Here is a 25965-nt window from a genome sequence, read left to right as displayed (position 1 = left end):
CAAAAAATGTGACTGAAGCATTAGATTTTGATTATGGAGCATAAGAAGGAAGTTGAATGTGCCAGTCTAGGAAAAATCAAGGCCCATTTGTGTCTTGATAGATAGTCTAATTTAGGCTGATATGTTTTTCCTAAATACTTATTAGCAAAGGGATCCCCAACCCCCAGGCCATGAAACCAGGCCACACAGCGGCGGGCGAGCAAGCAAAGTTTTATCTGCCCATGCATTAGATCTAGGTTGTTTGTGAAACCACTATCCCTGCCCGGTCCATGAAAGACAATTTTTCTTCCAAAACCAGTCCCTGGTGCCAGACTAGTTGAGGACCACTGTATTGACAATCTCTTCTCAACTCTTCTAAGTATAATGTAATTTCTTTTTGATTTGATTTTGATTCTTACAAAATCAGTAAGGAAAGACTAATAATTCAAACACTTACCTCTTCATCTAGTTCCTTCATTATCTTGTCTAGTTTAATATTTGATGTTCTATAAAAAATGTAAGAGCTGAATTTTACTTACTGCCTCTAAGACAAAATATTTCATATGCAGCTGATCAATATAGTCAAAACATCAAATACCTATCAAACCATTAAAATTTTAATACCAAAAATGCTAATGCCACCAAAATGCCACAAAGTTCCTTTTAATATCCTTCTTAATATTAGTAGGTAAGAGTCTGTGCTATCATAAGCAATTTTTATAATATTGTTTTCAAATTATTGCTCTTAAATAGATCTAAAGTCAATAATTCCTGTGGGAACAAGAAATGACAAAAATACAGTCTGTAGTTTGGCAAATTCCTCACAGCTGTTGCATGTTTGCTGACATACATGAACATGTTGAATGCTATTACCGTGTCATACAAGTGATATTTCATAAAAATTATGTTTGATATTCTGAAAGAAATGAAATATATTACCTGAATTTTTGTTCCATTTCATCTTTTAGCTGCATTTCATTATGTAGCTGTTCTTCAAGTTGATAAACATTTTTTTGCAAAGATTCCAGCTATAAGTACAAAATACAAAATGAATTATAAATGTTATACTTTTATAGAACTAGTTAAATATGTAAGGCACAACAGTTTTGGAATGGTTTTCCGATACTTGTATGTTAAAAAGTCTTGGTAAAGGAGAAACACATCTAATTAATTTTCCAAAGCACAGAGTGCAGGTTGGTACTGATCCTAATGAAAAGGGGGGAAAAGCCTCAAACCTTGTCTTTAGAATATGTCAAAAGAATGATTTTCTCTACCAATACTCTTGAAAAAGCCAAAAGAGGATTGTGAAGTTTCATTTTTTTCTTTTCCAACCAGATAATTTATGATCTTACCAGCATTGGGAATTGGACAGAAAAAGGAACAGAGACATTGCCTCTGATTAAAAGGCTTGTGACTGAACAATGTCAGCTTTAATAGTGCCTTTATACACATAAAAAAGTCCACCTAACATTTTATGTATCCCTAAAATATTTAAAAGAGCTAAAACCAAGGTTATCCAACAATGCTGATAATGAGGGTCACTTTTATTTTTATGTTTATTTAAGATTTTATTTGTAAAAATTAAATATTCATTTGTTTTGAATACAGAAACCTGTTTGAAAAAAATTTCTGGAAAAAATAATAATTTTGTTATTATTTGAAAAATAATGTTCAAATGATGTAGAGTCAAGTACAAATTTCTTGGGTGCATATTTATTTTAGTGAATATTTGAAGTTTGGTTTCTTCAGTGCGGGAAAAGATAATCAGTTGTTATTGTGCCCTCCAGCACTATCCAAAGAGTGCATGAAACTACTAAAACCAATTGCATTTCAATACTCACAGAGAAACCATGGTTGGAAAAACAACATCCTCATTTTTGAATTTTAATTTTCACACATGGTTTGAACTTCATACATTATTTAAAAGTTGGGTCTTTTAAATTCCATAATTTTTATAAAATTCTTATTATTTAAGAAACAGGAAGTGAACATAAGAACCTCTTATTACACTAATCAATTTGATGGCTGTCAAAGGAAACAGCCATATTTTGAAATGAAAGTTGGGAATTTAATTTGTGAAAGTGAGTAATTTGTGAGTAATAGTGTAAACTTTATTCAACATATTTCAATTTATGGCAAGTATTAAAGAAAATGAATTTTAGTTTAGCCAAATTATAATATTTATGTAAAACAAAAAAAAACCCACACAATTTAAGTACCTAATTTTAACATTTAAATGAATTTCATTTTTATTGTTTAAGTCATATTATATAATTATATCTAATTTAAAATAGGACATTTCTCAGAACATAAAAAACTTGTAGAATAAATTTAACCAATGAAAAAATATTTTTTTTAAAAAAAATAAATGTACCAAGTTTTTATCTACGTTGGTGCTCGTTCTGTTGTCATTCGAATTAGCTGTGCAGGTGGATAAATACCTACAAACACAATTTTAGAAGTTTTAGAAAGACACAAAAAGAAATATAAATATTTATTCACAAAAAATAGAACATCCTTAATAAAAAAAATACCTTTGTTTTTCCAAAGCTTAAAAAACTATAGAATTCTATTTACTATGAAGCTCAGAAGATTCTATACTAGACAATTAACAATGCAAAGACTGTCAGCAATCAATGAAAAATGTCTCTTTGTCCTATATTATTATTATACAAATCATAAAGTCTTCTTTGTAGCTGTGTACTACGTGAGTGTAAGTGTGTTGTTTCTCTGCCATTATTTATACTAGAATTAGACTACATTCACCATGTAACATTCAAAAGACAAAAGCTCTCTTCCATTGTTGTTTTTCAATTTATTTATTTACAATTTCTCTGTACTGTGCACTTTAAAACTGAAGCATTTTATACCAGTCACAATATCCTGGCTTAAAGTAATATACAGTATTGAAGAGGTTACTATTACAGATAACGTATGATTGAGCTGTTTCTAAAAATCATACTATTGATTTTATAGTAATATCATGTTCTTATATGCTTATTTGTGAACCTGGGAAATGTGTTGTCCTCATGTTTTCTTAAATATGGATGCCCTCTATAGTTGCTGCATAATTTTAGGAAAAAATGCAGGTGCTTTAGAGTGCAGACAGTGCTACATCTGTGCTCCAAAGTATTCTTCTGAAGTGAATTAGGGATCATTCCAGCATTACTAAAACACATGCAACTTGATTTTCCAAATAAGCAGATACCTTCTTTAATTTTTTTTCTTTCTTTATTAGTTTTTGTTGCATTTACCAAACATAGCTTTGATTCTGGTAGGTGTTTTTTAGACTGCAATATAAGAACAACTATTACCTGAATATTCTGTCTTATTTCATTGAAAATACCCACACAAAGCAAAATGTAGTCAGGTTACCAGAAGCAAAAATAATCTCTACAGAATGGATAATAACCCTCTAAACTAAATACAGCTGCAATATGGTAAATGTTTCCAGTATCAATATGCTAACACAAGGCAGTTTTTAATGACTGCAGTAATTTAGTTATATTTGCTATATTCCTGTTATAAATATCCTCATGACTTTTACTGACAAGCCAATATATTAAATCTACATATACTTACTGATGATTACTATAGTAAGTAAATCCTACAAAAGGTAGCTGGTTGCCAACAAAAGCTTTTGGTATAGGAAATGTTTCTTCTTCACCTTTGTCTTCCTCCAGATCATCAAAGTTACTAGTGTCAATATCACTACTTAAATCAGGCACAACAGGTGCTACAGCTACCCCAAAAACCCCCCAAAAGAACAAAGATTAATAATTGTATAAAAATGTGTATATTAACATGTATACATGGAATGAAGATATGAAAAAAAGTTGGTTTACAAGATCATACAATGCTGAAATCCTTATTATATTTTGAGCAGTATGTGCATAAATTCCCCAGAAACTTAAAAAGTTTCAAAAATTATGTAACATTAAGAGGCACAAACTGTTCCACAGTAGCTCATAACAAACTACTGATCTGAGTATCTCAATTCTGCCAAATATTTCTAGTATTTTAGATATTAGCTGGGACAGGAGAACTATTATAAACTGACTTATCAAAGCAGTTATTTTCATATATAATAGTGGTATTTTCTATAAAACGTAAAAGATTTTACTACTGTTTTATTAATTAAAGAGCAAAGATAAATTATAGATGTCATATATATTATTGTTTAAAATAGTCGCAATTACTGATTTTGTCCCATTATCTCAAAATACTAAATGTTTCTATTTTAATTATAATACTGCAATGTACTGCATAAACTTTGAGATAATAGAAAATCAAAGGAAAAACTCAGAATGGTTAAAAATTATTTTGTAATTATTGTTAAATAAAAATCAAAACAATTTTATGAAATTGATAAGTTGATTTAATATTAACCACTAGGTTAGAAACAGTTATCCTGAATCAAATGTTTCAGATGTATTCTATGTTTAATAAATAAAAGTTCTTTGTCTTTGTTATTTTTAATATTTTAAAATGTTTTATAGGGTTTGTTATGACAAGTACTTATATTTTTTGTATATTTTAAAGCAGGAGTCCCCAAACTCCAGGCCATGTATGCGGCATGCCAGCAACCGAGCCACGCAAACAAGCGAAATCCCATCTGCGGTATGCAGGCAGCATGCAAAATCACGCGCCTCCAGTTTGGGGAAATACCTTTCTCCATGGAACCGGTCCCTGGTGTCCAAAAGGTTCGGAGCCACTGTTTAAAGAACTACACAATAAATTTTAAATGCCCAGCTCAGCTAAGGTTCCTCAATAGCAGCCCACAATACCCCATATCACAGTACCCCATAAGTCTCTCTTTGAGGGAGATGGAGATTCAGAAATATGATAAACAGGCAAACAAACAAATATTTGGAAAACATATTTAGAAATTGAAGAGGGAGGAAGACAAAAGGTATGCAAGATCTCATTGGATGTACATAAACTTTCTAGAGTAAAACAGTGTGAACCTTGTGAATGTTGTGTGAACTTTGGCCTTTTGAATAAGCAGGTCAGCAACTGTTTTTCTTTATCTGTTTGTAATGTAGAAAATTATATTCCTTCAACATTTAGAAAGAAAATCTAACACATGAAAATTATATTACAAGAAAAGATGATTTTATATAGTAAATTACTCACTGTCTCTAAGGTTTTCCCAAGACCACTGATCATTTTTGAAAAATGGATGTCGCTTGATTTCTTCCACACCATTTCTTCCTAATCTAACTTCCCTGTATAAGTGAAATAATTTTAAAATTATATTACACATGTTGCATACACATGAAAATAATTTGTAAACAAATGAAATGTAACTCAAAGCCCATTTTAAAGCAAAAAGATCATTTATTTCAACATTAGCAGTTTCTTTGCTGTAAATATGGAATGGAAAAGTTTCCCCCATTCTCAGTAGTAAAAAGCATGTTTGCTATCGGAAACATTTATTTGATACTACAGGAATTGCAAATGTTTATATAGAATTATACAAATCCTCCACTAACTTTTTATCTGACTTTAATCAAAACAATTTTTCCAGGTAATCAGTAATAAATACATCATTATTTATATCTGCATTTGGCTGAGCATGTCATAGCTATAAAACATTTCTTTCCAAATCTTTCAAATTATTGGAAAAATTTCTGGTGTATTTTAAGAATCAGAGCAGGGGATAAAGTTTGGTGGAAGGCAGGAAAAGTAAATAAAAATGTTACAGGTCTAAAGTATAAATACTCAAGATAGGAATTCCAGAGGAAAAATCATTTAAGATCTTGCACAGAAAGCTGAACAACCTGTAGATAACAATAATAAAGTATCTGTAGAAATTTAATTATGACTTGTTTTAAAACAATACACCCTATTTGAAGCTCATTTGTTGCTAATCTAATGTGATTATGATTTAGTTAATACACGAAGAACAATTTATAGTTAAATTATTCCATTATATCAAAACTTGATCCAATCTACAGAAATACCGAATAAGTACCTCAAAGAAAGAAAACAAAATAAGAAATAGCATTGACTATAATGTCTACAAAACTTGTGGTTAAAACAATTTTTGATATGTTACAGGAACATCGCCTGTATTTTATATGATGATGAATAATTCTAAATATATTACCTGTCTGTTAGAAAGCCACAAATAAGATTTTTTGCATCTTTAGAAATATCATTATCATCAGGGAAGCTAAGAGAATTCTTATGGTTCATAATTTTACTATATGTTCCAACCAAAGAATCTGCATAAAAAGGTGTATCCCCTAAAATAAGAAAGAAAAAATTATAAGTCACACAACTGATTGTTAAAACTAATAAAATAAGATAGCTAGATTGCACAATCTGGCAACATTTCAATACTATTCAGCCAGAAAAAGTGGTTTTTTATGCTTATTTTAAGAGCTCAAAATAGTATTATCATATCAAAATCACAAAAAGGAAAAGATATTCTGCAATTGAAAAGAAATATTCTGTATTTCCCAAGATTACCCCATGCCCACTTCTCTAAAAACCATTTAAATGTTATCATTCTAAGAGCTACAAAAAGAAACTGGGGTAATAGATGTAGTGGAAAAAATGAGGAAAATAAGGATGACACACGGGTAAAATAGATGATTCAAGTAAGTTTTTTTTTCTTAAAAGATACAATTGGCTCTGAAATCTGTTCTAATAGAAACATCTTCTAGCTACTCACAAGGGACTGCAGATGATGTAATTTTAACAATCCCAGATGAATAAACAGCAAATGAAATTCAACAGTCACAGAATTTTGAAAAAAAAGAGACAATAGAATCACAGAAGTCAATGAGATTTGATTCAAATAATCTTATTAGGACTGGTCTCTACTGTCATACACAGTAATTAAAATTATTATTAATGACAATAAAAACAAGGTAGTTTATTTTGTAATGTAATTAATTTACACAATATTTTTCTGATACTCACCCACAAGCATTTCATACAAAAAAACACCAACTGACCACCAGTCACATTCTCGTCCATAATAACCATCACCACCCTGTGATTTTAATACTTCTGGGGATATATAATCTGGAGTTCCAACAGCTGTATCACATCGTACCATACCTTCCTATAAAAAAAGGAAAGATTGTTTAAAAGTATATGAAGCAAAATGATTTCTTAGATCTTTTCGAAAAATAAAATTTAAAATTAAGTATGAACTCCAGTTAAAATTCTTAATTTAAACAAACACTGATGTCTGTTTTTCAGAGTACCATGATTTTTCACAAGCTAAAAGCTAATTAGTAGTTTTTATCTACTAACCTTATTCATTTTCATACAGGTACCAAAATCTGCTAGTTTTAAATGACCAGATTTGTCAAGCAGCATATTATCAGGCTTTACATCTCTGAAAACAGTAAAAGAAATATTATCAGACCAACTTTTATTTATTAAACAAGAACATCACTGAGCCTCATCTCAAATGAAGAACAGAAATAAGCTATGGCTATGAAAATGAGTCAATTCTGAATTATAAGTGCCTTTACATTGCTTTCCTTTAATTGTGATTATGTGGCCCTCAAAACAAGATTTATAAATTACATATAGTAAGACTCGTTCTTTTTTCAAATGTATTGCAGAAAGGATGAAACAATTTAATTTTGTGCCGATTACCTCAAATCTGCTCAAGTTTGACATTGTAAATAGTCCAATAGTATAAATTAAAATTTCAAAATATTCTTATGTTTAATACAATTTAAATATTGAGAATATCGCTATTTAAAAGACACTTACCTGTGAATAAAACCCATGGAGTGAATAGCATCTAATGCAAGAACAACTTCTGCTGTATAAAATCTTGCCCATTTTTCAGGGACATCGTAGTTGCTCATTAAATTTACCAGATCCCCACCAGGCATATATTCCATCACCATATAAAGGTAACGATCATCTTGGAACGCATAAAACAACTATGAAAGATAATAGACTAGAATCACTGTGTGCTGCATTCCTATCAACTGCTATTTTCTTTTTGAAAAAGGAAGTTACAGGTAAATGTAGAGTTTATATTTATAATATATCAACTGATAAAAAACTACAGATGAAACTCGAAAAATTAGAATATCGTGCAAAAGTTCATTTATTTCAGTAATGCAGCTTAAAAGGTGAAACTAATATATGAGATAGACTCATTACATACAAAGTAATGAGATAGTTCAAGCCTTGATTTGTCATAATTTTGACGATTATGGCTTACAGCTCTTGAAAACCCCAAATTCACAATCTCAGAAAATTAGATTACATGAAATCAATAAAACAAGGATTGTACATAGAACAACATTGGACCTCTGAAGAGTATAAGCATGCATGTGTACTCAGTACTTGGCTTGGGCCCCTTTGCATCAATTACTGCCTCAATGCGGCTTGGCATGGATGCTATCAGCCTGTGGCACTGCTGAGGTGTTATGGAAGACCAGGATGCTTCAATAGCGGCCTTCAGCTCTTCTGCATTGTTCGGTCTCATGTCTCTCATCTTTCTCTCGACAATGCCCCATAGATTCTCTATGGGGTTCAGGTCAGGCGAGTTTGCTGGCCAATCAAGCATAGTAATCCCATGGTCATTGAACCAGGTTTTGGTACTTTTGGCAGTGTGTCCTGCTGGAAAATGAAGTCAGTATCCCCATAAAGCTCGTCGGCGGAAGGAAGCATGACATGCTCCAAAATCTCCTGGTAGATGGCTGTGTTGACCCTGGACTTAATGAAGCACAGTGGACCAACACCAGCAGATGACATGGCTCCCCAAATGAACACAGACTGTGGAAACTTCACACTGTTCAAGCATCTTGCAGTGTGTGCCTCTCCATTCTTCCTCCAGACTCTGGGTCCTTGGTTTCCAAATGAGATGCAAAAGTTGATCTCATCAGAAAAAAGGACTTTGGACCACTGAGCAACAGATCAGCTCTTTTTTTCTTTAGCCCAGGTAAAACGCTTCTGACGTTGTTTGTTGTTCAGGAGTGGCTTGACAAGAGGAATATGACATTTGAAGCCCGTGTCCAGGATCCATCTGTGTGTGGTGGCTCTTGATGCACTGACTCCAGCCTCAGTCCACTCCTTGTGAAAGTCCCCAACACTTTTGAATGGCCTTTTCCTGACAATCCTCTTCAGACTGCGATCATCCCTGCTGCTTGTGCACCTTTTTTTTCCACACTTTTCCCTTCCACATAACTTTCTATTAATGTGCTTTGATACAGCACTTTGGGAACATCCAACTTCTTTTACAATTACCTTTTGAGGCTTTCCCTCCTTATGAGGGTGTCAATGATGGTTTTCTGCACAACTGTCAGGTCAGCAGTCTTTCCCATGATTGTGATTCCTACTGAACCAGACTGAGAGACTATTTAAAGGCTCAGGAAACTTTGCAGATGTTATGGCTTAATTAGCTGATTAGAGTGGGACACTTTGAGCCAAGAATATTGAACCTTTTCACAATATTCTAATTTTTTGAGATTGTGAATTTGGGGTTTTCATGAGCTGTAAACCATAATCATCAAAATTATGACAAATCAAGGCTTGAACCATCTCGCTTTGTATGTAATGAGTCTATCTCATATATTAGTTTCATCTTTTAAGTTGCATTACTGAAATAAATGAACTTTTGCACGATATTCTAATTTTTCGAGTTTCACCTGTAATATGGATAGGTAGTCCTCAACTTACAACCACAATTGAGCCCAAAATTTCCATATTTGTTAAGTGAATTTTTCCTCATTTTACATTTCTTGCCACAGTTAAGTAAATCATTGCAGTTGTTAAGTTAGTAATATTGTTGTGAAGTGACTCTAGTTTCACAATCGACTTGACTTGTCAGAAGGTTGAACAGTGTGATCACATAACACTTGGACACAGCAATCATCATAAATGCATGCCAGTTGCCAAGGGTCCGAATTACTGCAATAATATAGTGTGAAAAACTGTAATGTCTTTTTTCAGTGCCATTGTAACTTCAAATGGCTACTAAACACATGGTTATAAGTCGAGAACTGTGTGTGTGTGTGTGTGTGTGTGTGTGTGTGTGTGTGTGTGTGCATTTGCAGGCAAGAACTGGATTTCACTATCACATAATAAGTTTGCTATAGGGAAGCAAAGATACCCAACTACAGTCTGCATTCAGGTAATTGTATCTCTCACATGCAACTTATTAACTCTTCCCTTTGCACAGATTGTAATTTTAACCAGCAAAGTCCATAATTAACCACAGCAATGAAAGTCATAGATACTAACTTAATACTTAACTTAAAATATTAATAAATATTAATTTACTTAATAGATAAATTAAAAGACTATCTGAATCCAGATTTGGTAAGCATAACTTTTTAACATGAATAAAACAAAAAATTGTTGTTATAAAATTTTTAACTGCAAAGAGATGAAAAGGGCTGCGTATTCATGTGTATTTTGTTTGAACAAATTGGGATATGACTTTAAACCAGGCCAAATACTGAACCTATTGTTACATAATTCAGCAGAAGCATAAGAGAAATGACTCATATGAACAACTAAGCAGAGTATTTTTTATAATTACTTATCAATTAGCATTATGCATAATTATTTTTTTGTTTTCAAACTACAACTGCAAAATATTTGCACTGAAGTTATCCTAATTATTGGAATGAATAATTATTCAAATACAAATATATTTAAGGAGAGTTTTAAAATTGTAGGTCAGTAAATTAGCATGGCATTAAATTATATATGATCTATACAAAATTCTAGACACTTATTCAAGACAAATGTTATAATTCTTGACCAACGTGAATTCAAATAAAAGTCACCTGAACAACCCAAGGGCTATTTGCAAATGCCATGATATCTCTTTCTTCCCAAAAGAATGCAGAATCTGATCTTTTTATCATCTCAAATTTGCTGAGAAGTTTCATGGCATAGACCTTTCGTGATGACTTGTGTCTTACCTTTAAAACAAATAATATGAAAAAAATAATATAAGTATGAAACAGTATGAGTGCATTCTATTTCCATTAACTATGTTAAAAGATTAGGGTTATGTACCTAGTCATCATCCTAAAAGGAAAGCTCTTTCGCATTTCATGGAACACTGTTGTTGTCTTAGCTCTTCTTCTCTAGCATTATTGATTTACTTATTTCTGCGAAACTGTCCCACACTCCACAGGTCTAGAAAAGATCAATGCTATTGAATGTTGTCATTTCAAGGATAGATATTCTACAACTAAATACTTTGAAATGTTGTTGGCCGAAACTGTTTCTACTTGTAAAGGTAGCCATGAAATTTTTATAACTGACCAGTATAACATTTCCTACATATGAGTTTGGCATTAAGTTTAAAAATTTAATGCTTATATTTAAATTCATTCATAACTGGATTATTTTACGGTCCCTATCTATAGAGCTAATTTGTAGTTTTCTCTGTATTTATTACATCTGGAATATCAAAAATGTCTAAGGTTTAAACAATTTCCCAATTTATTTTAGAGAGAGTAAATGAGATAAGTTGTATTAATAAATATATTTGAGAATTAACTACATTGCATTATTCTAGCACTACTGCAACAAAATCCAAATCCTTCATTCCACAAAATATTTTAATTTTATTTATAGCAACCATAACAAAATTATAAAATGATACATACCATGCAAAATAAGTACCTTCAAATTTAATTTGATATATTGCTTATTACTGCATATATTAAAGACCTATTAAGGTGAAAGAAATAGAATAACCTATTTCAATCCAATGGTAGTAAGTAATGCAGAAGGCATGAACACTAAAAGTAGATAGGGCAACCAATTATGGGTATACAACTTTCAAGTGTTTTTTTCACTAAAGGTATGTACTATTATTGTCTATTCACAAAATGCCTTATTTCCCAACACTATAATTAGATTTTAAAATAGTTGCTAACGTCAGTGATTTTAAAACACTGATGGAAGAGCATGAAGCCATTATTTATGTAGATTATACATTAAGGAGAGAAAGGCATAACCAAGAGGAAAACTTTCCTCCAGGAAAGTGTACCTCTCACAGCAATTAAGGTTTTAAAATAAAACCACTGAAAATAATGAATCTCTACTTGCAGTACAGACTGGAAATGTAATCTCTCATCTCAGATAAGAACTTCAGATATTTACATTAAAAATTACAATATGACTTGCTAAAAGGTATCTCTACAATTAGCAACATTAGAACATAGTAGTTTGTTCTGTATATTATACTGTAACAATAGCTTAATTAAAATAGAATGGAAACAAACATAATAACCAAAAATTATTCTTCCACAGTATATATTTAAAGATGGAATAAATCTTGCTTGTTATATATAATTCACAGAGCATGCTAAACAATAGTCTACTTTAACTATAATTTGGTTGATTTATAGTTAAGGAGGAGACACATTATTTTGCAGACAAAATAGTTGTGGTTTATTTGGTAATTTTGTTGCTCTTTTTTCAGTTGAACTAATCATGTCTATTTTGCTTACAAGTTTATACAGGGCACAAAAATTAGGCAAGAATGAGCCAATAATCAAATTATATTTCCATGCACAAATCATGTCACCCTACAATAACTAATTGGTAAGAAAATGTCAGTTTAGACTATTATTTACTGCCATAAAACTAGTCAGTTTATTCAATGACAATTTTCACAAATAATGTACTGAAAACTAATGGTAGAATTGTTGTATTTCCAATTGCTCTTAGAAGAAACCACACTTTTTTTCAATACTCACTCAGAAAAAGATGCACTTAAGAAAGTATTAATAAGACAGGAGCAAGGTCCAACTATACAAAGCAAATATTTATTTTCAATTTCCCAGATTTTGGCAGCAGAGAAACTGACATGTGTGTTCATTGGAAATTGCTATTTTAAAATAAAACTGAAGTCTTAGTTGTAAAATCTCCATACATAGAATAACCTACCAATTGAACTTCTCCAAATGCTCCTCTACCAATCACTTTTACTACTTCATAATCTTCAGCTTTCATACGGAGATCTCTTACTTTATTTATTGTGTCTTTGTCTGTGAAGAAAATATTTAAAAAAATACTGTAATAATAGGTTCATTATAAAAAGAATGTTCATGGTCTTTGAAATAATACTGTAATAATAGGTTCATTATAAAAAGAATGTTCATGGTCTTTGAAATAAATTTACATATAAAAATATACATTATGATTTCAATTATATTCAAATAGAATATAGAATATAGAATAGGAATAGGAATAGGAATAGGAATAGGAATAGGAATAGGAATAGGAATAGGAATAGGAATGGAATGGAATGGAATGGAATGGAATGGAATGGAATGGAATGGAATGGAATGGAATGGAATGGAATGGAATGGAATGGAATGGAATAGAATAGAATAGAATAGAATAGAATAGAATAGAATAGAATAGAATAGAATAGAATAGAATAGAATAGAATAGAATAGAATAGAATAGAATAGAATAGAATAGAATAGAATAGAATAGGACTAGACCTTGGAGTTAGTTGGAAGGGACCTTGGAGTTCTTCAAGTCCAACCCCCTGCCTAGGCAGAAAACCCTATACCATTTCAGTCAAATGGTTGTCCAATCACTTCTTAAAAACTTCCATTGTTGGAGCATTCACAACTTCTGGAGGCAAGTTGTTCCACTGATTAATTGTTCTGTCAGGAAATTTCTTCTTAGTTCTAGGTTGCTTCTCTCCTTGATTAGTTTCCATCCATTGAGTTTTGTCCTTCCCTCAGGTGCTTTGGAGAATAGATTAATCCCCTTTTCTTTGAGCCAACCTCTGAGATATTGGAACACTGCTATATGTCATACCTAGTCCTTCTTTTCATTAAACTAGATATATCCAATTCCAGCACCTTTATGTTTTAGCCTCCAGTCCCCTAATCATCTTTGCTGCTCTTCTCTGCACTCTTTCTAGAGTCTCAACATCTTTTTTACATCGTGGCGACCAAAACTGAATGCAATATTCCAAGTGTGGCCTTACCAAGGCATTATAAAGTGGTATTAACACTTCACGTGATCTTGATTCTATCCCTCTGTTAATGCAGCCTATTGGCTCTTTTGGCAGTTGCAGCACACTGCTGACTCATATTTAAATGGTCGTCCACTAGGACTCTAAGATTCCTCTCATAGTTACTACTATTGAGCAAGGTACCTCATATACTGTACCAGTGCATTTTGTTTTTCTTGCCTAAATGTAGAACCTTACTTTTTTCACCACTGAATTTCATTTTGTTAGATAGCGGCCAAAGTTCAAGTTTGTCAAGATCCTTCTGTATCTTAAGTCTATCTTCTGGACTATTGGCTATTACTGCTAGCTTGGTGTCATCTGCAAATTTGATGAGTTCCCCATCTATCCCCTTGTCCAAATCGTTAATAATGTTGAAGAGTACTGGGCCTAAAACAGAGCCTTGGGGTACCCCACTGCATACTTCTCTCCATGTAGATGCAGTTCCATTGAGGACTACACACTGAGTGCAGTTGGTCAGACAGTTATGAATCCATCTGATGGTAATGCTGTCTAACCCACATTTTTCTATTTATTAAGTAGTCGATTATGGTCTATTTTATCAAATGCCTTACTGAAATCCAAGTAAATAGCATTCCTCTGGTCCACTAATTTTGTCACTTTGTCAAAGACTACAATAAGATTTGTCTGGCGTGATCTGTTTTTGACAAACCCATGTTGGCTTTTGGTTATTACTTTGTTTGCCTCTGGGTGTTCGCTAATTCATTGCTTGATTATCTTTTCCAGAATCTTCCCAGGTATTGAGGTCAGGCTGATTGGTCTGTAATTTCCTGGATCTATTTTTTCCCCTTTTTTGAAGATGGGAACTATATCAGCTCTTTTCCAGTCTGGCAGTTCCCCAATGCTCCAGGATCTTTGAAAGATATAGTTCAGTGGTTCTGAGATCATGTTTGCCAGTTCCTTCAGAATCTTGGGATGTAATCCATCTGGTCCTGGTGATTTTAATTCCTCTAGGGTGGACAGTTGCTCATTTACCATTTTCTTCCCTATTTTAAGTTGTGTTCCTAATCTGTTTTTAAATGGTGCTGTTTTTGATAGGTTGGACTGTTTTTTTCCCTTTGTGTAAAGAAGATGCAAAAAAAGAGTGAAGTAGTTCTGCTTTCTCCCTGCTTGTTACCTTCTTGTCACTTTCTCCCACCAATGGACCAATTGTTTCCTTGACTTTTTTCTTGTTTTAGCATATTGAAAAAAGCTTTTTTTGTTGTTTTTGACATTTGTCGCAATCCTTTGTTCATTGTGAGCCTTAGCATTCCTCACTTCATCTTTGCAGGCTCGGGCTGTTTGCTGATATTCTGCCCTAGTTATGTGCCCCTCTTTCCAACTTTTATACTTGTCCTTTGTGTCTTTCAATTTATCAGAGAGTTCTTTATGCAGCCATGCTGGTTTCTTTTGGGAGCTGTATTTTTTCTTCTTCAGATTGGGCTTTTATAATTTCATTTTTCAAAATTTCCCAAGTTTCTTGAGTTGTTTTCCCCTTGAGGATTCTCATCCATGGAATCCTTCCCAAGCTCTAAGTTTATTGAAATTAGCTCTCTTAAAGTCCAAGACTCTAGTTTGACTTTTTTCTATTGCTTGTGCTTGCATAATGCTGAATTCCAATATTACATTATCACTCACACACAGACCCCAAGGTTCCTGTAGCTTCAACACCTTCTATCATTTCATCTTTTTTAGTGAGAATTAAGTCCAAAATGGCTGATCCCCTAGTTCCATTCTTTACTTTTTGGGAGACAAAGTTGTCTGCTAGGTTTGTCAGGAACCTATTTGATCTTTCACTCGGTGCAGAGTTTGTCTCCCAGTTGATGTCAAGATAGTTAAAGTCCCCCATTATTATTGTGATGTGCTTCCTACCTACCTTAGTTAACTGACTAGCAAATTTCATCTATTTCCTCTTTTGTTTGGTTGGTTGGTTGATTGGCCTATAGCATACACCTATGGCAATGTCATATGGCAGTGTCATATAGCAATGATATTCCATTTGTTGGTCACTTCTTGTGTAAATAAGAAATTGTTTAAATAAACAATTTCCCAGCCTTAACCAGTCTATAAACATCTTCTTTGAATCTCATTGCTTTATTGCTTTTCATTCCCATAGCAACATTCAAATGCCAAATATAACTTCACTAAAGACGGAACTTTAATAATGGTTAAAAGAAGTTAAAAGTTTAAAAAAGTTAAAAGAAAAAAATTATTATAACATTTTGCTATTCTCATCAAATAATTATTCACAATGCTCTACAAAAGATTTGGTTGAAACATAAAATGAGTTTCTAGTGTTTAGTTTTCACTAATGTTCATGTTATTTTTTTTAATTACCATGAAAATATAAGCTAGAGGCTCTGCATTTTTAAAGCACTACTAGGAGGAAACAAACTATAATAATTTAAATTCCCAGCTGACTGTTACTCTAACTCCAAATTTGGTAACATGCTATTTTAATCTACATGGGTCAACACTGGCATGAGATTATACCCAAAAAATTAACATTTCAGTTCAGGGGATATAGACTGAAATTGCTGATATAACTTTTTCTAATGCAAAATTCAAAGGAATAGTATCAATGTATTGAAAACTCAAATCAGTGAGAGTCTTAGAAAGGATTATTACAGAATGTTGACTTCTACTGCAAATTATCATAAAAATGCAGTAACAATGTTTTAATTGCCTGATTGCTTTCACAAATTTACAAAATGTAAGGTTCAATGCTGAAATCTGCACTACCTTTTCCAGAGTCTCTAAGTACTTATGTTCCATATTGTAATCCTATTTAACTTTTCATTCCTCTCCCGGAGGTTATCCGGTGTTCCATGATCACCAAGTATGTTCAATCCATATTGAGCTATGTAGTGAAACTAATTCCCAATCTATATATAAATTCTTTCAAATCGCAGGGATGAATGAAATTATAAATTCTAATATTTGTTCTGCATTTTCCAGCATTTTGTTTTATCTTGCTGTCATATAGGTTTATTTTTATTATTAACATTTCTGAATATGAACATTTTATACAGGCTACATTACAAGGTTATATTTATACATTTGGAATACAAGAAAACTGACTTTTTACACAAATGTCAATTTTTGTTATCATCTTACTCGAAAGATATATACCTACCTTCATCCTCAAAGTCCTATCCTCTCTAAATTTTCTTGTCATTTATTATCAGAACAATAAATACTACATAGCAATAATGCTGCTTCTAAAGATAACCACAGCATTAACTCATAAAAAATGTTTCTCTTTTCACAACTTTATTATTTTTATTTTGCTTTTTTTTCAAGAACCTTAGAAAGCATCCTTGGTATACCTTTTTATTATAACTTTATATAATCAGATATTATATAATATCAGTGAGCTCTTGGACAGTATTACTTGGTCTGTTGTATGGATGTTTGGGTTTGCAAAACTTTGGTTTTCCATCTATTTAATCTGTCATCCAGCTGTTTTTCCTTATATTCTGCCTCTGTTTCTCTTGTTTTTATAATGTTCTCTGTTTTCACAGCCTGCATCATCATCATCATCATCATCATCATTATTATTATTATAGATTAGTTGAAAAAGAATGCATAAAATCATCATCAGGTCCTGTGCTAAGCACATTGGGCTACAAGTGTACTCCACAGTTCTCAGTCCACAGCTACTATCTACGCATCCTTCTATTTAATTAATCTTACTATCAAGCTTAAGCATCAATCTTAAATTGTTATGAATACAACTCCAAAAACTTTCAATTTCTCTTCCCCTGAAAAAAATATAGCAGGTATTATTAACATATAAAAGAAATTAAAGCAGTAAAATGTACACAGATTAGATAATCAGAAATCCAGTACAGTGTATGTGTAAATATATATAAATATACTTACATTTGGTTAAAAAGGTGTCTATGTTTTTATTTTTCCTCAAAGCAGGAAAATCCAAATCGTATACCAAGGCATCTAATCCATCCTGAAGAACAAAATAGATATTTTTTAAAGAATACAACTAATGAGTATTACAAAAAATACATCTCAAGCATAAATGTGCCTGTTTAATCATGCTCTAAACTAAATATTTTAACATAATTTTAGTCTAAATTCTTACATATTTTAGATGTAAGAATTCATATTAAACCTTTTGTTTATGGATAGAAAAATGTTTAAATCCATAGTATTTGTTCATTTAAATAGTGAAATTGGTAATTCTTCTAAAGAAAATGTTATGAGGACCAAAGCAATTTTCAAGGGAGTATATTTTACAACTTAGCAAGTGCAGCCCTCTCCTGTGAGTACTTATTAACAGAACTCTAAAAATAGGAACATCTTCTGAATCATTTCTCTCACAAAAAATAATGCTTATGCAAATTTATAAAAGGATCATACCAATAGTGCAATAAAACATATTCTAATATTAATTTGGACATGAGCATCAAAAAAGAAGTAATTACTTCAGGGAGATTGATTTCTGCCTTTTTTCCTAGACAGTGTTCAAGTACCCAGCCATAAAAAATATATAAAAGAAATAGTTAAATTCTACTAAAATGTTTAAAATTAACTATAAATTTATTCAAAGCAAAAAGATGGACTATAGAGAAAACTCTTGACTTGTTTCTAAAAAGTAGAAATTAAGGACTAAGTGAAACTCCAGAGGTATTATTTATTTATTTTATTTATTTATTTATTTATTTTATTTACAAATATTTATATGCCGCCCTTCTCCCAAAGGACTCACGGTGGCGAACAAAAGTTAAAAACATACAATAATGGAGAAAAATCCTAATTAAAACCAATTAAAACAAGGAACAAATAAAATAAAACCCAATAATCAGAATCAGCCCATTTGTTGAAACAGCCAAGTCTTTAGGCCTGTTTTCATCTTCTACTATATGCTTGAAAAATGAACTCTGAATGTGGATACTTTTGATGATTTATCTTTAACAATCTCTAAGAAAGCAATTCCTCAAACAAATGAAGCCAAGACACTGCATACTTTAAAAAAAAAAAAAAAACTAGCAACACGTGCTTAGAAAATCAGTACAAATCTTCCATCGAAGTGTAATTGCTCCTGTTATGTTGATTTCCTGTATGGTTTATATCAACTGATACTTTTAGCAATAGCAATATCACTTAGACTTATATACCACTTCACACTTTACAGCACTCTCTAAGCGGTTTACAGAGACAGCATATTGCCCCCAACAATCTGAGTCTTCATTTTACCAATCTCAGAAGAATCAAAGTCTAAGTCAACCTTGAGTTGGTGAGAATCGAACTGCCGCTCCTTAAGTGAAGCCTCATATAAAATATTGCAACAGATAAATCAGGCTATTAACTGTGGCCGTGATGGCGAACCTATGGCATGCATGCCACAGGTGGCACACGGAGCCCTATCGGTGGGCACGCGAGCTCAGCTCTGGCACACATGCGCGCACCGGCCAGCTGATTTTCAGGCCTTCCGGGCCCACTGGAAATCGGCAAACAGGCCATTTCCAGCCTCTGGAGAGCCTCCAGGGAGGTGGAGAAGGTCATTTTCGCCCTCCCCAGGCTCCTAGAAAGGCTCTGGAGCCTGGGGAGGGCAAAAAATGGGCCATCACATGCCAAAAGCGAGGGAAGCGCGGGTGTGTGTGTGTGTCACACATACATGTGCTGGGGCGGGCCGCATAGAATTATGGGTGTGGGCACCCACACACACGCAATTCCCCCTGCGCCCCCCCCCCCCGCTTTTGGCACGTGATGGCAAAAACATTAGCCACCACTGAACTACGGTATGAGTAAAGATAAAGGTTCCCCTCACACATATGTGTTAGTTGTTCCCAACTCTAAGGGGCAGTGCTCATCTCCATTTCAAAGCCGAAGAACCAGTGCTGTCCGAAGACGTCTCCATGGTCATGTGGTCGGCATGACTAAATGCCAAAAGCACACAGAACGCTGTTACCTTCCCATCAAAAGTGATTCCTTTTTTTCTACTTGCATTTTTACATGCTTTCGAACTGCTAGATTGGCAGAAGCTAGGACAAATAACGGGATCTCACTCTGTTAAACAGCGCTAGGGATTCGAACTGCCGAACTGCTGACCTTTCTGATTGACAAGCTCAGCATCTTAGCCACTGAGTCTCTATGGTATGAGTAGTAATAGGCTATTTCCCTTATGCTAATAAAGCAGATTCTACTGGTTCGGGAATCATCACATATGGAATACTAAGCAATATTTTTCTTACTGCCATCAATTCAAAATCTAGACATGCACAAAGCTAATTTAAAATGCAAGAAAAATCAAATACAAGAATGTTTTCTAAGATAAGTAGCTTTATGCAATAGATATAAACATCACAAATACAATAAAAAAACTTATAAAATGTTTTATTCTTAATAACAAAAGTGAAATTTTAGTAAAACTGAATGTAATTATTTCAATTCAGCTTTTTGATCTTTTGTGTGTCCTCTCTCTCTCTCTCTCTCTCTCTCTCTCTCTCTCTCTCTCTCTCACACACACACACACACACACACACACACACACACACTGATAAAACTTGGAAGCATGCAAAAACAGTTATACTCTTTTGGAAGACTGGCTCTATTCCAAGCAAAAATGTCCTTTCATCTTTTCCTTTTTTGGGCAGACTAGATTTTGTAAAACATGCAGAGATAGCTTCTTGATCCATTATTTCACTTAAATATAACCAGTTGTTTTCTTCCAAATAGTTTTAAGAATAAATGTGCTTTTTGTATTTCTAATTTATAATTGATAGCAGTATTTCTAGTTTCTGAGTAGTTTGCCAATCTCATTTTTCACTGTAACTTTCTGATATTCTTCCCAATGCATTATTGTCTTCAACTCACAAACTACATTTCACATCTCTGGCCTCTGTATTTACCACAATCAAACTAAATATATAATTTATTAATACTAATATGACCAGAAGTTGCAACCATAACTTTTTAAAAGTTGAGAATGAAAGAATTCCTTGAGAATTTGTGAAGAGTTAATCCAATTTTGCCTCTAATTTCTCTCACAGAAGTAAATCTGAATGAAATGGCCTAGAACAGAAATAAAGGAACTCCACTACTGTCTTCCTTGGAATTTCTCTTATTATTTTCTGAAACTAGATTAAATATTCAGAGAATCTTCATTCCCCCCCCCCCCCGCTCTCAATTCTTCCTCTTCATTGCTCATTTCAAGCCTTACTCCTATAACAGGCAGTAACAATAAAGTTTTTCTCTGATAAAATGGGAACAGCAGAGAAATCTACTGAAGTGGAATCAAGAAGGTAAATTAAGCTGCAGAAGGCTCACCAAACATAGTTAGCAGAGAGAATTAAGAATGGAGCAATATGAAAGAATTTTCCCCATTAACTTTGTTTGTTGGAATCTTCTGGGAAGGTCAAGTTTGTCGGAAGCTTCTGGGAAGGTCATATATATATATCTTTTATTTTATTTTATTTCATAGTTACAGTTGGGGGCTCAAATGACCATAAATTAGGAATTCGAGGATTATAGTTTTCCTACCAATAGTTATCTTGTTTGGAGGGGGAACCTCAAAAGAAAAATTAGTGACTGAGCTGAGTTGTGTGGGTAAGAGAATAAATTTTAGGAGGAATGATCCTGAATGAGTCTGAAACTTTAGTTCAAAGGTATAGTTTCTTATTTAGGGGCTCTGCCGTTCTTTCACATTCAAATTCAGGGGCAGAATACTTGCATTCTAGTGTTACCAATTTCTATGAGATGGTTATTTATGACTGGTCACAACCATCAAAGCAACCATTTTGTTACTGTGCCTATATCTTATCAAAATTCCAAATATGTCAATTATACCCCTTTAAAACAATATATCTACTGTCTTCAACTAAAGATTACTGAGTAAAGCAGTACAATTCTGTCAAAGAGTCTTTGATAAAAAGAACAAATATACGCCATATTTCTTCAAGATCATTCCTGCATATTTTCAATGAAATAAGTTACACAAATTACATGGCATTTACTTAAGAGTATTTTTTTCTTATCTAGTAGCTATATTTCTATTCTGATATATCCTAGTATAGTCTTTAAAATATCATGAAGCTATAAATGATATTAATAGTCAGGTTATTCAATTTTTTTTATTATTTATTTTGTATACCGCTCTTCTCCCAAAGGACTCGGGGTGGTGAACAGCCAGCAGATAAAATACAGAAAATACAAAAATTAAAACAATATTAAAAACCAATTAAATTAATTTAACCCACAGTTAAAACACCCCCATATTAAAAAAAACCCTAATTTAGCAATTTAAAATTAAAACAACTTAAAAAATATGGTCAGGTCAGCTCAGCTTGATGAAACAAAAACGTCTTTAAGGCATGGTGGAAAGTGCGCAGATACGGGATCCGCCGTATCTCCGGGGGCAACTCGTACCAGAGGGTCGGTGCCCCCACAGAGAAAGCTCTCCCCCTGGGGGCTGCCAGCCAACATTGTTTGGCCAACAGAATCCTGAGGAGCCCCTCTCTGTGGGAGCGTACTGGTCGGTGGGAGGCTACTGGCGGCAGAAGGCGGTCTCGTAAATACCCGGGCCCTAAGCCATGGAGCGCTCTAAAGGTGATAACCAATACCTTGAAGCGCACCCGGAAGACCACGGGAGCCAGTGCAACTCGCGCAGGAGAGGTGTTACATGGGAGCGTCGAGTCGCCCCCATCACCACCTGTGCGGCCATATTCTGGACCAGTTGGAGTCTCCGGGTGTTCCTCAAGGGGAGCCCCATGTAGAGAGCATTACAGTAGTCCAAGCGGGACGTGATGAGGGCATGAGTGACTGTGCGTAAGGCATCCCAATCCAGAAAGGGACGCAACTGGTGGATCAGGCGAACCTGATAAAAAGCCTCCTGGCCACAGCCGTCATATGCTCTTCCAAAGACAGCCGTGTATCCAGGAGGACACCCAAGTTGCGAGCCCTCTCTGTGGGGGCCACCCCCAAAAGTCAGCGATGGTATCAACTGACTATATTGGGATGCCAGAAGCCACAGCCACTCGGTCTTGGACGGGTTTTTTTTTTTTAATTTGATTTATATGCCGCCCTTCTCCGGAGACTCAGGGCGGCTTACAATGCGTTAAGCAATAGCCTTCATACTTTTGTATATTTATACTAAGTCAGCTTATTGCCCCCACAAACTGGGTCCTCAACTGGGTTGAGCCTGAGCCTGTTTCTCCCCATCCAGATCCTCACGGCTTCCAGGTACCGGGACATCACATCAAGGGCATCGTTGGGGTGGTCCGGGGTGGAGATGTACAGCTGGGTATCATCAGCGTACAGATGACACTTCACCCCGAAACCACGGATGATCTCACCCAGCAGCTTCACATAAATGTTGAACAGAAGGGGCGAGAGAACCGACCCTTGCGGCCCCCACACACAAGGCGCCTCGAGGTCGATCTCTGCCCCCGTCAACACAAACTGCGACCGGTCGGAGAGGAAGGAGGAGAACCACCGCAACATGGTGCCCCCTATCCCCAACCCCTCCAGTTGACGCAGCATGATACCATGGTCAATGGTATCAAAAGCCATTGATCTAATAGGACCAGGACAGAGGAACAACCCCTGTCCCGAGCCTTCCAGAGATTGGTCCACCAACGCGACCAATGCCGTTTCCGTGCTGTGCCCAGGCCTGAAACCCAACTAGAACGGATCTAGATAAACCGTTTCCTCCAGGAACCGGGGAAACTGTCGCGCCACCACACTCTCAACAACCTTTGCCACAAAGTGAAGGTTGGAGACAGGATGATAATTTGCTAATACAGCTGGCTCCAGGGAAGGCTTCTTGAGAAGGGGCCTCACCACCGCCTCCTTCAAGGCGGCGGGGAAGTTACCCTCACTCAGAGAAGCATTAATAATCCCCTGGAGCCAGCCTCGTGTAACCTCCCAGGAGGCCAGTACCAACCAGGAGGGACACGGGTCCAGTAAACATGTGGCCGCGCTAAGCCTGCCCAGAATCCTGTCCACCTCCTCGGGAGCCACAGGGTCAAACTCCTCCCAAATGACATTCTCAAGGCCCGTCTCCATCACCCTGCCTGAAACTACCCAGTCAGAGTCCAATCCTTCCCGAATCTGAGCGATTTTGTCATACAGATATTGCACAAAGTCATCAGCTCTTCCGTGTAAGGGATTGTCCCTCACTCCCTGATGGAGTAGGGAGCGGGTCATCCTAAACAGGGTGGCTGGGCGATTATCTGATGACGCAATAAGAACAGAGAAATACTCAGATTTCACCACTTTTATCACCACTAGGTAGTTCTTAATATGAGACCTCACCAGTGTCCGGTTGGATTCGGATCGGCTGGCCCTCCAACTGCTCTCTAGGCGTCTTTTCCGGCGCTTCATTTCCCTGAGCTCCTCGGAGAACCAGGGAGCCACACGGGATTGGCACCGGGTCAGAGGCTGCAAAGACACGACACGATCCAAGGCTCCGGCGGCTGCCCTATCCCAGGCGGCTACCTGGTCCTCGGTCGAATGGTGAGCCAGAACCTCAGGAAATGGCCCAAGCTCCCTCTGGAATCCATCCGGATCCATCAGGCGCCTGGGGCGGAACCACCTAACCCAGCGGTTCTCAACCTGGGGGTCGCGACCCCTTTGGGGGTCGAACGGCCATTTCCCAGGGGTCGCCAAAGCCCTCTCTCGCCGCCCCCCGCCTTCACTCACCCTCTGCCTCTGCTGGATCGCCCGGTCGCCGTTCGCTTACCCCGCCCACTCCCAATCTATTGCTGCTCCGGAGTCCTAGATGATGGCTAGAGGGAAAAAAACTTTAAATTCTTGCCGCGGGGCTTCAAAGAGCTAGCTGCAAAGAGGTAAATTCCTGGAGCAAGTTTTTTTCCCCCTAGCTATACTGGAAAGAGAAAGAGAAAGCAGGGTCTTAGCTGCAACGTGACAAAATGAGGCAGAGAGGTTTCTTTTTCTTTTTCCTCACCAAAAAGGGTAGGTACAAAACTGCAAACAATGGGAAATTTAGGGCAAGAGGAGGTTCAAGATTTTAAAACACAAAAGAAAAAAAGCTCTATTTAACTAGGGAATTGTAATAATTGAGATACTATTAATTGTATATTGTGTTGAAAGCAGAAATGGTTAAGTTGTGGTTTGGAGGAATATATGGGGGAAATTATTTGGTTTATTATTATTGGTAAATATAATTAACTGATTTGTAAGAAATTGGATTGCATGGAAATAATTGGAATATTCATGTTCATATTGATAAATATACAAAAAAGATAGTTATATAACTAATTGATTTATATTAAAATGTTGAATTTGTATTAAACAACTGTATTACATAATTAACCAATGTGAGGATGGATATAAAAATAGATGACAATGCAAAGGGGTATAATATAGAATAGAAGGGAAAAATTGAATTTGATTAAGATTAGAGATGAGGATGAAGGGTAATATTGGTTTTTTTAAAAAATAGTTGAGGAATAAATATGGTAAAAAGGAAATATAGAAATTGTAAATTTAATTGAAATGACTAAATATTGTGTTGGAAGAAATATCCTTCTGGGTTCTGCTCCAAGTGGGGAAAAAGACACTGGAAACATGGAGACTGTTTGGAAAGATGTTTTAATAGTGGACAGGATCACATGGCTTGATGGGGCCCATTGTGTTAGTTTCTGTTGCTATTGTGTTGCAAATGTCCTTTGACAAAGGATTGACTTTCTGCCTCTGGCCCATTAACAAAGGGTGGGGGGCAGGAAGGTGGGAGCTGCTTTGTCTGTAAAACATGCTTCTCCATTTCTCATCCAGGGAAATATAATATTCTGCCTTTTTAATATTTCCCAAAATATTTCATTCTTCTAGGAAAGGGGTGGCTGCTAACCTCCTACAACTGTTTAAATTTGTGGACCGGCCAAATACTCTGTTCAAAGAAAATATGTTGTATGTTTGTATGTGTGTTTCTAATTATTGCTATTTATTCCTATTTGTTCTCTTTTATTCTTTAAAGTTTAACAATTCATTCTTTATCTTAATATCTTTATATTTGTTTG

The 25965-nt window shown here is 35.0% G+C and overlaps 1 protein-coding gene across 2 annotated transcripts in view; it reads right to left on the bottom strand.

The window, feature by feature from the left end:
* ROCK1 (Rho associated coiled-coil containing protein kinase 1) overlaps positions 1-25965 on the bottom strand; it is an 87088-nt gene that overhangs the window by 41629 nt on the left and 19494 nt on the right. For both annotated transcript variants that reach the window (XM_070940596.1, XM_070940597.1), the window contains exons 2-13: positions 17852-17933; positions 12883-12983; positions 10761-10898; positions 7723-7898; positions 7252-7336; positions 6913-7057; positions 6092-6230; positions 5116-5207; positions 3562-3721; positions 2354-2420; positions 919-1007; positions 437-485 (exon numbers count right to left, since the gene is read on the bottom strand). In XM_070940596.1, the coding sequence (XP_070796697.1) occupies positions 437-485; positions 919-1007; positions 2354-2420; positions 3562-3721; positions 5116-5207; positions 6092-6230; positions 6913-7057; positions 7252-7336; positions 7723-7898; positions 10761-10898; positions 12883-12983; positions 17852-17933 (1323 nt within the window). The remainder of the gene's footprint in view (positions 1-436; positions 486-918; positions 1008-2353; positions 2421-3561; positions 3722-5115; positions 5208-6091; positions 6231-6912; positions 7058-7251; positions 7337-7722; positions 7899-10760; positions 10899-12882; positions 12984-17851; positions 17934-25965) is intronic.

This window comes from Pituophis catenifer, unplaced genomic scaffold (genome assembly GCF_029215685.1).
Source record: "Pituophis catenifer annectens isolate HBS135680 unplaced genomic scaffold, rPitCat1.0.hap2 SCAF_3, whole genome shotgun sequence".
Taxonomy (NCBI): Eukaryota; Metazoa; Chordata; class Lepidosauria; order Squamata; family Colubridae; genus Pituophis; species Pituophis catenifer.
This window is presented reverse-complemented; position numbering and strand designations above follow the sequence as displayed.